This window comes from Arachis hypogaea, chromosome 1 (assembly GCF_003086295.3).
Source record: "Arachis hypogaea cultivar Tifrunner chromosome 1, arahy.Tifrunner.gnm2.J5K5, whole genome shotgun sequence".
Classification (NCBI taxonomy): Eukaryota; Viridiplantae; Streptophyta; class Magnoliopsida; order Fabales; family Fabaceae; genus Arachis; species Arachis hypogaea.
This window is the reverse complement of record NC_092036.1, coordinates 1,438,454-1,452,686: the sequence shown is the minus strand read 5'-3', so window position 1 is coordinate 1,452,686 and position 14,233 is coordinate 1,438,454. Positions and strand designations below refer to the sequence as shown.

General features: G+C 29.7%; 2 protein-coding genes across 3 annotated transcripts; both read right to left on the bottom strand.

Annotated features, from left to right (window-relative positions):
* Window positions 1-5,001: 5,001 nt before the first annotated feature.
* Window positions 5,002-8,180, bottom strand: LOC112789487 (protein SHI RELATED SEQUENCE 1). 2 transcript variants are annotated; one of them, XM_025831412.3, is made up of 2 exons: window positions 6,565-8,180; window positions 5,002-5,813 (listed from the first exon to the last, which is right to left on the bottom strand). In XM_025831412.3, exons 1-2 carry the CDS (start codon window positions 7,265-7,267, stop codon window positions 5,404-5,406), a joined length of 1,113 nt encoding a protein of 370 aa, XP_025687197.1. In that variant the 5' UTR covers window positions 7,268-8,180; the 3' UTR covers window positions 5,002-5,403. The 2 variants fall into 2 exon arrangements, with proteins under 2 accessions (XP_025687197.1, XP_025687206.1); XM_025831421.3 differs by having other exon boundaries at window positions 6,628-7,799.
* Window positions 8,181-11,915: 3,735 nt separating this feature from the next.
* LOC112710908 (uncharacterized mitochondrial protein AtMg00810-like) lies at window positions 11,916-12,419 on the bottom strand. Its single transcript, XM_025763376.1, has one exon. The coding sequence runs from the start codon at window positions 12,417-12,419 to the stop codon at window positions 11,916-11,918; it is 504 nt and encodes a 167-aa protein (XP_025619161.1).
* Between the last annotated feature and the right edge of the window lie 1,814 nt (window positions 12,420-14,233).

Here is a 14,233-nt window from a genome sequence, read left to right as displayed (position 1 = left end):
ATTTATACAAATACGAATAAAAGTATAGTTTTATTTTTGTTTAAAATCTATATCTACTTATTATTTATATAGTACACTTAAACTGAAATTTTAACTCGTTGTAGAAATGTGAAACTGTGTGTCAAATATCAAATCAAAAAATTTAGGAAGCCAACTATAACATAAATCAATTTAAGTCAATTTTTTTAATTTTTTAATTTTAAAATTTAAAAATTAGAATAATAAAAAAAAATTTATAATAAATTTCTTGTTTTTTAATTAGTTGACTCTAGTTCACTATCTTCTTAATTAGTTTCTTAACGGAACCGATACCATATATATGCAAGATGTGTTATTATACATATAGCAGATGAGAGACGTAAACTGTAATAGCCGTAAGCATAACCATTCACTACAAGCACGATGATATCTGAACATGTATGTAGATTCTTTGTTGGATCACTAAATTCTGCATACATTATTCTACTTAACAAGTTCTGACATATATGACTCATCATGCTGGTGAACCTTGTCCAATAAGTTATGTAATGTACAAATTTAAATCAAGACAAATCATTAATTATTTCTTATTATGTGTATACGAATGAAATGCACACCTGGATAGCCTTATATATATAAATTAGTTCCTTATAAAAGTAATAATTTAGGTGGGTTGAGTTAGTCTAGTAGTTATTAGTTTATATTTAAATAAATATTAAAAATTTGAATTCTATTTTGTGAATGTAACTATTTATTGATCAATAACAAATATTTAAATAAAATTTTAATTTATGATGAATTAATCTTTGTCTGATATCGTAAAAAAGTTTAGTTAATACGTGTCTTTAATGCATATAATAAAGTTATCATTAGTAAAAGGTTTTAAATTTTTTCATTTAATAAATATAAGATAAATATATTAAAAATTTAATTTTTTTGTATTTTTAATAAAAAAATTTAATTTGTAATATGAACATGTATCTTTAAGACACAAAGTAAATAAATCCATCTTAAAAAACAAAAAATAAAAAGGTAATTGATTTCGTGTTTAAAACTATATGAGACCCACAAAGAGTATGATAAAGAAGCAGCATGAAGTGTCAAATCGACGACAAATGGGTTATATACGATAAGTAACTATTTACCTAACAGAAAATGTCATCCACTTGAGGCAATTTTACAACAAATAATTTCTTTTTCCAGCTATGCTCCTGAATTATATCCACGCATTCCACCATTGCTTCTTTCCATGATTTCTTCCCCCCCCCCCCCCCCCCCCTTAAAACAAAACCCCACCACAAGTGTGTCACTCTCTATTATTAAAGAAAGAGACTTTTTTTTTTCTTTGAATTGCTGTTTTGTTTAAGAGTAAATTAAAATTAAAATTTTCTCAAATAACTATAGCATACTTCTACCATTATGCTGATATTCTATTACCCTTGCGGTAATGAGACAAATTTAATCATGTTATGAATTTGACTATAGAAATAAGAAACAGAATGAAAGAAAAAGTGAGAAAATGAAAAGAGATGAGATCAAACTCATAAAATTATATTAACCACAAATGGGTTTCCACTACCTGAAGATATAGGATTAACATACTAGCTATGTATACAGGGATGGTAATGGATAGGATAGAATATGGTAGAGTTTGGATCCAACTCTAATCTTATTTGTGGGTTAAGATTTTTATATAAACTTAACACTATCTTATCCGTGGGTTGAGAATATCCTAACCCTAACCCAACTCGCTCTTAATTCGCGGGTTATAAAAAAGATACAACATTATTATATAACTTGATGATAATTTAAAATAGAACTAACTTTTATATAAAAAAAAATTAAATTCAATTAATGATTTTTTTTTAATGGTTAAGGATCTTTTACATTTAGTAAGAGGTCTTTGGTTCAATATCTACTTAAAACATATTTTTATGTAAGTATATAACATATACATATATAGAGTGCGAGTTGGTCGGATAAGATTGATACTCAACCCACATCCTACCCGACTCGTACGAAAATTCTATCGATACCCTACCCGACTGAATGGGATCGGATTGGGTACCCACGAATAGAGTACATATTGCCACCCTATATATATATATATATATGAACCATGTAATTTTGAGATCCCGATTTTCTTCGATTAATTTATTATTCAAAAAACAGAAAAATTATATTGATATCCTTCTAAATTATAGAGTAAATTATCTTCTTTTATGTTATTGTTAATAGATTTATTTTGCATATTTTTTACATACACAAAAAATAATCATACATGTAACCAATTTAACACAGTTAAAATTTAAATACTAATAAATTTTTAGAACACGAATTAAATATATTCTACAATTATCCAAATATGTTTCAAGTTTTATTATAGTACGATGAGCATAGAAATAATAGAGTAAGTTAATTATTTAGATTAAATTCAAATATGATACTTTATATTTAAATAAAATATGTAAAATAATTCATTTCATGTATTCAAATATATAATTAAATTTATTATGCGATAATATATGAAAAAAGGATAATTTATCGTCTAATCTTCGAAGGATGCGAGATTTATTGCCTCAAAAGTCAAAACAAAGGCTCAATTATTCTAGGACCATTTTCTACAATAAATTAAAAGTAACACAAAAACTTTAAGATCAATTATCTTTTTTAGATATTTGCACATTTTAATGAAATATATCAAAGTATTTTTTCTCAAATCAATATATCCGAAAATTATCCACTTCTGGTTTTATATGGTAAATTGTGATCCAAGGACGGAGAATAAGGCAGAAGACTGGGAGAGCACTTGAAGTACATAATAATTTATCAATGTAAAATGTTCAACACTTGGAGAATTTAAAAATTAATTAGTTAAACAAATCTTTAATTTCATGTAAAAGGTTCATAAAATTTTGTCATATGTTAATTTTTATTATTGATTAAAAGTTAGCCTAGCTATAGAACACAAATAAAAAAATACTAGAGAATTATCAATATTTAAAAATATAAAATAAAATATATTATTAAATTATTAAATTAAAAGAATTAAATTAATAATTAAAGATAATAATAATAAATAATAAATTCTAATAATTTTCTAATATATTAATTATCAAAATCAATTTATATAGATGGCCGTTCCAAGATCCAATATCTCATCAAATACTAACTGAACACCTTCAAGAAAAAACAAAATTCAATAAGAATGAAAACTATTATATCATCCATAACATCTTTTTAACTGCTAATAAAAAGCCCATGACATTTTGAAAATCTGCTTGATTAATTTTTTTTTGAATTATTATATCATTCTTCTTCCAATTAAAGAATACTAATGCATAAACTTAGTTTGTAAGGAAAAATGCATAAGAATAGATATTCTATTATAAAAGATGCATGTTATTTTGAAAATTCTTGTTCAATATACTTACATACTTTTATATATTCTTATTCTATCTATTTTTTATTTGTCTCATCTCATCTCCCTTCGGTCTTTTCCCCAGGAAAAATTCTTTTCCATGTTATATCCCGCAAGTTATTCCTTAAAATCAGGTACTTTATTTTAAAAATGAAATATTCCTCAAGATAAAGGACATAAATTTTGTGGTTCTCAATATTACTAAGAGTCTTTGACTTTCAATGCTATATATTTTCCATTTATTATGCAATTTTTGTCCTTATAGAAAAGTGTATAAATAAGGAAGCATATGTTTCATTAAACACGAGTAAGCAGTTATTATTAGCACACATATCATAGACAAATAATGCATCTATCTATACGAGGAGGAGAGAGGATGCTATGCATCAGAATTTTCAGAGAAACATACGGAAAGTTTAGAAATCATAGCCTTCATTTTTGTTTTACTACTGGTTTTGGTTTTCATTCATTTAAGTAACACCCAGGTCGCCATATGATGTACCTCTTAGGGCATGCTTTTGGTTGGGATAAGGAAAATGAAAAATAAACATTTTTATAAATATCCTAAATATTTGTTAAAGTAATTAATCATAATTTCCTCTTAATCTAACAATGATAAACAAATCTATACAAACCGCATATTTCTCACCATCAGCTTTACAGTAAAAATGTGGTATAAGATTAAAAGCAAAAAATATGGTGTCTATCAATATTTTTTTCTTATGTAACCATATAAAAAAAATTATTGATAAAGTTAACAAATATTTTTAAAATGAAAAAGTATAGAGTACTAATATATTATCTGCTAATTTATTGTCAATAATAATTAATTATTATATTTTAAATATATATATAAAGAGATACATACAGAAAATATATTTATAAAGACACTTCTATTAGACACAATCATAAAAAAGACATTTATACTAGACACATTCACAAAAATACTTCCATTAAACACAGTCATAAATAAGAGTCGATAGAAATACTGTTGGTAAGGTAATGAGATTGTTTCAAAATATAAGAGTCGATAGAAATACTGTTGGTAAGGTAGTGAGATTGTTTCAAAATATGCATTTGAGATAAAAAAAAATTTCACTACACTCTTACTGCCAAATTAAATGTGCCCTTAATTATTAGGCTACCATAAGATGAAGTGTTCCCCCATATACGTAGAGTTTTCTTGCATGTGCATTAAATATGAGCACACACTGATAAGCAATACTTCCCGTTTTTAAAAACCAACGTCACATCTCTATGCAAAGTTTAGCCATTGGAATTACAGTATCGTGACATGGTTGAGAGAGAGAGAGAGTGAGAGAGAGAGAGAGAGATGTTTCACCTTTTAAACTTGAATAATGCTCCTGCATGGTTGGACCTCCCCATACCAAAATGTTAATAATCAGAGAAATTTGTTTCTCTCTTCATCATTCTTCAAATAATGCATTGGTTAGTCAAAACAAAACAAATAAAGATCAAAATTTAAAACCCATGTGTTTCCCAGTTCAATATAACAACCAAAACCAGCAAAGAAAAAATAAAGCAAGAGAATTAATGTGTGACATAACATTAAACAAGAAACACTACACATACAAGTACTATTGCACTATAATAATATCCATGCATTATAAAATAATATGGTACAGATAAATGAAATGAGATATAGCTTTAGCTAGTTCATAAGTAGGAGGAGAAGAATATAATAATTAATGATGTATTTTTTGAACTAAGCATCCATATAACGCAAAAAAACAAACACCTAATGTGCCTGCATAATTTTCTCGTGTTCTCTCCAATTTATCTTTCTCTCTACCAACTCTTTTCTCTTTGCCCCTACACACTTCACTACCAGCTAGTAGTCCACACCAATGTCATGAATAATAATCCAAACATACACAAAGCCCGTGAAATAGAAGCCAGATCCAGTACATAGCACTCAATCTTCACACCGTCTTTCTTTTTCTTTGTTCTTTTCTATTTCCTATTTTGTTATTCTTTTCTTTTCAAGATCTTGGATGATGAGGGAAGAATTGCGTACCGCTACTACCAGCCATGTATGTGTTAATTGGAGCTGGATTGTACAACGACGAAGGATCAACATCAAGAGCCTCTGCAGACGACACACCCGGGGCGGTGGCGGTTGCGGTGGTGGCAGAATCAGTGCCGGTGATGAGGTTCAAGGGCTGACCTCCAGCAATAGCGGAAGAAGAACCCTCGCCGCCGTAGTAGCTAGCATTTTCGCTGTCCGGACCGTAGTCATAGAGAATCCCTTTGAACAAATGGCCTCCGATGTTGACGGCGGTTTGATAAGCGTACTGTTCGTTCACATCATCCAAGGGACTAACCCTCACGCACCTGAACTCTGCAGGAGAGTTCACTATTGATGGAAAATTTCCTTGCTCAAGCTCTAACCCTTCATTAAACAAAAACAAAATTCTTTAATCTTTTCTTAATAACACTCATTATACCAATAATAAGGAGTAGAGTACATAGAATACTCAGTGTCTACCAATAATATAAGAGTTAACATATTATGAAAGAAAAAAAGAATGAAAGGTTTTCATTTTTTTTATTATAGCGAGGAGATAGAAATAATAATAATAAATTAATAATAGTGAAAGGTGAATGATGAAGAGAATGTTTGGGTGTGAGTGTGAGAGTGAGAGAATGTGATAAGAAAGAGGAGGTGGGAGGAAGTTTCACGAAGAACACGCATCCAGACGACACACACACAGAGAGGAAAAACAGTTTTCTTCCCTGTCAATCCGTTTGGTCAGGGCGACTAAATCACAGTGCTTTTCGGAAAATGTAAAACATAACCGTAAACAATTATTAATAAATAAAAATAATAATAATAAAATTGAAAAAAAAATAGAAGAAGAAAAGCTGATATGATGAATATGGTGTAGATTTTGCTTCACACGCAATCGATACGGTTCCCATGCTTGCAGGTAAACTTCCAAAACTTTCTCATCGATCTTTTCAGAGAATTTCCCTGGGCCAAAGATTCTTTCTCTGCTTTCTTTTCTAGCTTCTCTTTTATTTTGTTTTCACCTTTTAAGTCCCACACAAACACACTACCCCGCTTAGATGCAACAAATACAAAATGAAAGCAAAACCAGTGACCTACATAGATAGATGAATAATGAATGTGGTAGTAGTACCAGTGGAGGGCAAACGAGTAGTGCAAACAAGTGCTGAAGAAGTGGAAGGGTTGTTGCTATTACCGCCATCTCTAGGTCTCTTTGAAGCATCTCTGTTCTGGTGATCCTGAAGCGCCGCTAACTGCTGTTGCCGCTCGCGGCGCTTAGCGGCTGGGACCCACGTGCTCTTCACGTGGGTCTGGCAGTCGTACCCACGACTCTTGCAACAAGTCCTGCACCTCATGTGAGGGCAGTCTTTCTTCGCCTGGTTTCCGCAATCTTGACAGCTTATTCCGGTTGTTCCGCTTCCTGCTCCTCCGGCTTCTCCCACCGCCGCGGACCGCATCGCCATAACCGCCGATCTCGACGGAGACTGCTCATCGGACGCGCCGCTGGGCCCCACGCCAAGGGCAACAGCCGACGAGTAGAGATCTCGGTGGAAGAGAGGGCGGGCTTGATGGTGATGTGCTATCACGTGATGTTGCTGCTGTTGCTGCTGAAGCTGATGCTGGTTCCATAGCTCGAAACCGCGGTATGTTGAAACGTCGTCGTTTTGTTTGTACCAAAATAAGGTCTCTGGAGGAGGAATTTCGGTGTTTTGACTGTGGTGCTGGTGTTGCTGTTCCTGGTCCTGGTGGTTTCCACTGCTACCTCTTCCTCCTCCTCCTCCTCCTCCTCCACCACCACCACCACCACCGCCTCCTAACGAGAACAACCCCGCCATTTCCGCGGTGCTTCTAAACCTGACCTACGACTCGATTGTGGCCAGAAATCCATATTGAGAAGGAAGCAGCACGCATGAAAGGAAAATTAAAAAAAAAAAACTGTGAAGAGAGGGATAGAAGAATAAGAAATAGAAAAAGAAATTGGAACGGATAGGTACTATGGTTTTTGGTGTTGAGAAAATGGAACTGAGACCACAAGCAAAACAACTAGTAGTAACCAGTTGTAAACTCTTTTTTTCTTCAAAAGTTTTCCTTAAGAAAATAATTATATTACTGTATTCTTTGGGCTTTGTGTGCGTGTGTGTCTCTTCACACAAAAACACACACTAACACAAACACTATCATACAAAATCACTAGCTTAGCTTAGCTATTCTTTCTTTCTCTTTTTCTTTTTTTTTTTTCTTCTCAAAGAACGTGTTTTCTTTTTCTTTCTTTTTTTTTTAAGTTGTTGTTTTGCTATTCTTTCTTTGGTTGCTCTCTAGTCTCTGGTTATAGGGTAGCTGTTTTGGTTAGGGAAAGGGTAATTGAAGCTTCGTTGGTTAAGGACAGGCGTTGAACAGTGAATAGGGCAGCGTTAATCGCGCTTTCAATTCTTTTTCCAGTGCGCTCTCTTCTCTCTCTTTCTCCCTCTCCGCCTTCAACGTTGTGAGGCATATATATTATTTATGCGTTAATAATAACAAACACAGTAGCGCAGTTTTTTCTTGGTACAGCTTAGCCTTCACACACTGCAAACGCCGCCATGCCCCCTCTCTCTCTCTTTATCTCTCTGCTACTCCCTTGAATTTATTAATTAATAACTCACTCTCTCACACACAGAGCAGAGAGTTTATGAGAGCTCTTTTCTATGATTCTGACCACTTCCCTCTTTTGTGTCTGTTAGTAGTGCATGTTTAAGTTCGCACAATGACAAAAAACCACCACACCACAACACTGAACAGTAACTAACCCTACTTCTCTTTCTTTCCCTTCGCCCTCGGTTGAATGAATTACTCCCTACCATCCAAATGATCTTCTCCTAGTTGATAAACAGCCAATTTTTTTTTTTCAGTTTAATGAGCATAATAACTAATAATGTTGAGTTAGTTAACGTTAATATAATATTATAATAAGTATTCCATGATTTACTTTAAAATTTTGAGAATAATTTTTTTATGATAAAAATTCAAATGTAATTATTTTTATACGAAATTAATAATTAAAAATAATTAGATAATAATTTATTAAATTATTTAACAAGTTTTAAATATTAATTTTATATAAAGATAATTATATATAAGTTTTTATTTTATTATTATAGTAAAAAATAAATATAAATGATCAATTTTTAATTAATTAATATTATTATTGTAAATTTTTTTAATTTTTATTTTTTAGAAAATTTAAAATTTAAGATATCAAATTTAAAAGTTAGAATTTAGGATAAAAAATTTAAAAAATGACCCATATTAGTTTGAAAAATTGAATTCTAATTAAATTTTATCGTAATATATGAAAAAAATTGATGGAGACTCTTTTTAATCTATTCATTAGATTTTAACAAATATTTTTACAAGTGTAATCATATCTATTTTTTTAATAATTATTTATGTAGTTAATGTATTATTTTTATTAATGTGGTGTTACATAATTGAATGTACGTATAAAATTATTTTACACTAACAATGTATTAAAATTAAATTTATATTTTTACATGTAAAATCTATTATTAAATTATTAACTATATAATTCAAAGTTTACTTTGTTTTTACATTTTTAATGTAATTTCTTTACAAACAACCAATCATATAATATTAGTTTTCAAATTCATTACTTGAATAATATAATAATGTAAATGTTTTAATCTAATTAAATATATTTTATCTTAACTTACAAAGATTTAAAAAATAATTAATTGACATACCCGTAAAAATGAAATGTAATTTTATATTCTTATATACAATATTATTTTTTATTATAAAAATATTATTTTTTATTATAAAAATATTATTTACATATTATAATTAATCACTAAAATTAATTATTTTGTATATAAATATATATAGATAAAAATTCAGTGCAGTTAACTTCACGTGAAGTTGATAGTTAAGAGATATTAAATAATTTGATTGATTTGACTAAATTTTTATCAAATAGTTTTTAATTATTAATTTTTCGTAAAATTGACTGTACTTGAGTTTTTGTCATATATATAATTTAATTTATTTTTAATATATATATATATATATATTTTAGTAATTAATTTTAATAATTAATTTTATTATACTGATAGCATTGTATCTTTTAATATTTCTTTTTTATCAGTTAATTTTAAATAAAATGTATTTGGTCAAAATTATAGATGGTTTGAATGAAAGGGTATGTGGTTGCAGTGGATAGAAACGGATGTAATTAAAGTTAATCTGATCTGAACCATTGATTGAAGTTAACCCATGCTGGTCTAAGGGTGCTGATTCATACAACGTGTCAAACAAACAGCTTTCTGCGTCCTTCGTCCTTTACACCGGAAAACACGCTACTTTTCGTGACACACTACTACTTTTGTGCTCATTAATTTATGTTTTCTGCTAACATTAAAATTCCTCTGTCTCCCTTCAATCTTTCTCAACATTTACATCACCTAATTGCTTAAACAGTATTATTTGCCAAACATTATGGTTATAGCTAGTCCCTAAAATCAATTGGAACCGCGACTCCCTTTATTTTACTATATAAAATTGGGTTAAGTCAATAATATTATACATATTCTTAATTAGGCTAATATTTTTCAATATTTAAGTGGCATAGGTGTTTTTCCATATTATGGGAGTTATTTGGTGAATGAAGGGAATATGAGAATCGTTAAAAAGAAAAATTAAATTGTTACTAATGTTTTGTTCTATTTTTTTAAATGAATAAAAGGAATTGGTATTACCCAATTTTTCATTCTTAAAAATTTAAAATTATTTGAATATAATTTATTACTTATGATTTAGATAAATTAAATATTTGTTAATTTTAAAAAAACATCAAAATGTGATTATAGACTATTTTTTATAAATTGAGAAAAAAAATCAAGGCCAATAAATGTCGGCTAATTTTTTTTATATTATATTATTAAGCATGTATTACACGTATATTATGTAATTTTAGTATAATATTTTGATACGGAAAAATTAGGATAAATGACTAAAATAAATCAATGAAGAGGAAAAATTACTGAATTACAACTTTTAAATATTGCATACGCAAATACAATTTTTATGAGTATATAAAAATCGCGACGGGGTTTCGCGGTTTTTAAATGATCGTAAACCGTTACAGGGATCTCGCGATTTATGTTGATATTGCAAATAGCTAGAAACCATTATATTATAGCAGTTTTTGGCCATTTGCAATATTAACATAAACTGCGAGACTCTTGTAGCGGTTTACGTTCATTTGAAAACCATAAGATTTCTGTTACAATTTTTATAGATTCATAAAAATTGCATTTGCGTATGCAATATCCCATTAATTTATTTTGGTCATTTGCCCGAAAAATTATTGTCACAAAAAAATTGTCACTAATGATTTTACGTATGAACAAAATCATCAGAAATCAAAACTAACAATTAAAAAGAAAATTCTTTAGCTAAAAATAAGTGCTACTATTTTATGAGAAAATTCTTGCCAAAAAATGACCAGTATTACCGATTTCATTGTTGTAATATTTCAAAAAAAAAACATAAAACAGCTAATCCACTTTTTGTTAGTAACATATAATGAAACAACTAATATAAAAATTATTTTAAAAAATTTAATAATTAGCTCTGACTTGAAAGGTATCAGACTCAAACAAAGAAGAGAAGGGAGAAGAGAGTTTCAAAGAGAAAGGAGAAAAAGAGAGTGATTCACAAAACTAATTTTGGTAAAGTGAAGCTAACAACTAGAAGTACAGATTAACATCTAATTATTTATAGCCAGGATAGTGTGCCAACTGTCACAATGTGGACCACACAATTTGAACAAACTAGCTCACCGTTTTGCTAAACTAACTAACAGCTTAAGTACTAGAGCTAACAGCTTAGCCAAATTAACAGCTTAAGCACTAACTAACTAGTTCTGTCATGACCCCTGCTCATTGATCTTTCTTCTAATACTCTATCATGACCCATGCTATAGCAACTGGTTAGTTTTGCTTCCATATCTATTTGGACTTGTTCTCCTGGTGCTTTACCACTACTAATCCCTTGTTTTGAACTGTCACAGTGTGCTTTACATCTCTTTTCTTCTTTGCTGAGCCCGATGGTGACACTACTGCTGTTATATGACTTCAGATCTTCCACCATCAACTTTGATCGAAACTCCAAAAAGGCAACACTTGGTAATGATTTTGTCAATACATCAGCCACTTGTACAGTCCCAGGGACATGACTTAACTGAACAATTTTCTTAGTGACATAATCTTTCACAAAGTGAAGATCAGTCTCAAAGTGCTTTGATTTTGAATATAAAATTGGATTCGCAGCTAGTAGCACAGCACTTAGATTATCGCAATATATTGATGGAACTATTGAGAGTTTAGCTCTAAGTTCAACCATGAAATTTTTAATCCAAATTAGCTCAGCAACCAGGTTAGCCATGACTCTATATTCTACCTCTGTGTTGGACATGGCAACAACCCCTTACTTCTTTGAACTCCATGAAATTAGATTACTGTCAAGAAAAACACAAAATCCTCCATTGAACTTTCTATCATCGAGATCACCTCCCCAATCCGAATCACTATATGCTACAATGTTTTGTACACTCGTCTTACGTAAGTGTAAGCCAAAAGTTGATGTGTCATTCACATATTTCAGCACTCTTTTCACCAGTTTCCAGTGTTTATCCAAAGGGGTTTGCATAAATTGTGAGACTTTGCCAACACAATATGTTAATTCCGGACATGTGATCGTAAGATACTGCAAGCTACCCATAATTGAACGGTAGAGTTTTGGATTGTGAAACACTGAACCCCCAAAGGTAGAGAATTTGACTGAAGATGGGAGAGGTGTGTGGCATGGCTTGCAGTGTTCCATATCAGCCTTCTTGAATAGATCTTTAACATATTTTTCTTGGGACAGCATAAAACCACCAGCACCAGTCTTGGTCACCTGAATTTCAAGAAAGTAATGTAGTTCTCCCATATTTTTTAGGACAAATATGACATTGAGTTGCTGTATTACAAGAGAAATTTCTTCATCAGAATCACCTGTAATGATTATATCATCCACATACACCAAGACAATTAGGTGTGAGTTATTTTTGAACCTAATAAAAATCGAAATATCAGACTTCGTTGCACTAAATTCAAGATGTTACAGAACTATAGACAGTTTGTAGTACCAGGCTCTTGGTGCCTGTTTTAAACCATAGAGAGCCTTGGTGAGTTTGCATACCAAACTGCTATCACCAATCTCATAACTCTTTAGTTGCTTTATGTATACATCTTCGACCAGATCATCGTGTAAAAACGTATTGTTTACATTAAAATGTCTAATGTATGATATTCTTAATTGGGCTAATATTTAAGTGGGATTAATTGGGCTAATATTTAAGTGGGATGGGTGTTTTTTCATATTATGGGAGTTATTTGGTGAATGAAGGGAATATGAGAATCGTTAAAAAGAAAAATTAAATTGTTACTAATGTTTTGTTCTAATTTTTATTTTTAAAAATTTAAAATTATTTAAATATAATTTATTACTTATGATTTAGATAAATTAAATATTTGTTAATTTAAAAAACATCAAAACGTGATTATTGAATATTTTTTTGTAAATTAAGAAAAAGAAATCAAAGCCAATGAATGTTGGCTAATTTTTTTTATATTGTATTATTAAGCATGTATTATGTGTATATTATGTAATTTTAGTATAATATTTTGATACGAAGAAATTAGGACAAATGACTAAAATAAATTAATAAAGAGACAAAATTACTGAATTATAACTTTTAAATATTGCATATGCGAATATAATTTTTATGAATCTATAGAAATCACGATCGGATATACAATTTTCAAATGAACATAAACTATTACAGGGGTCTCACAGTTTACATTGATATTGTAAATGGCCAAAAACCGCTATTTATTTGCAATATCAACATAAATTACGAAACTCTTACAGTGATTTACGTTCATTTGAAAATTATAAGACTTCTAACGCTACTGTGTCAGCACTCAAACTTATTCAACCTCTTGAGTTAAGAGAAAATCAATCTAACCTTCAGTATTTAGTAAGAAGTTAAGAACACAAGAGAACACAAGAGAAAGGAAATTTTGGTGGAAAGAATATTTTATTATTCAAGTGTTTATTACAAATGATTCACACACTCAAACTCTTAACTCTCACCTCTTATTTATAGTCATCTACCTCCTTAATAGATGATTAGGATTAAATCTAATCAACGGTCTAGATTAATTATCTAGAACCTTCATTACAAATATTTATCCTACCATATTTTTCTAAATACTTCTAGATTATTCTATACTACTTTTTATACTCATATATACATCAAGACTCTTCTAAAATACTATATGACCTTTTAGAGTCTTTTAAAATTTTTTAAAGTATTCTGCGACTTTCTATAACATTCTAGAACGTTTTGAAACTATTTAAAATATTTTTAAATACTCTAAAAAATTATACAAATATTGTTAAATCTAAATTTTTAAAATTTACCATGATACTGTGCATATGAGAGAATTATGCGTATGCAAATCTGATTTCATAAACATCATTAATTTGGCATATGAATAGCGTTTTGGGCCCTTTAATTTGGGCCACAACTAAAGGCAAAAAAAAAAAGTTAAGAGGAAAAGAGAATATAATGGGATATTCACCCATTAGAACTATATATATATATATATATATATATATATATATATATATATATATATATTATAAAAGTTTTTAGAGTGAAAAATTCTCACTTTTTTATTTTAGAATGATTTTTT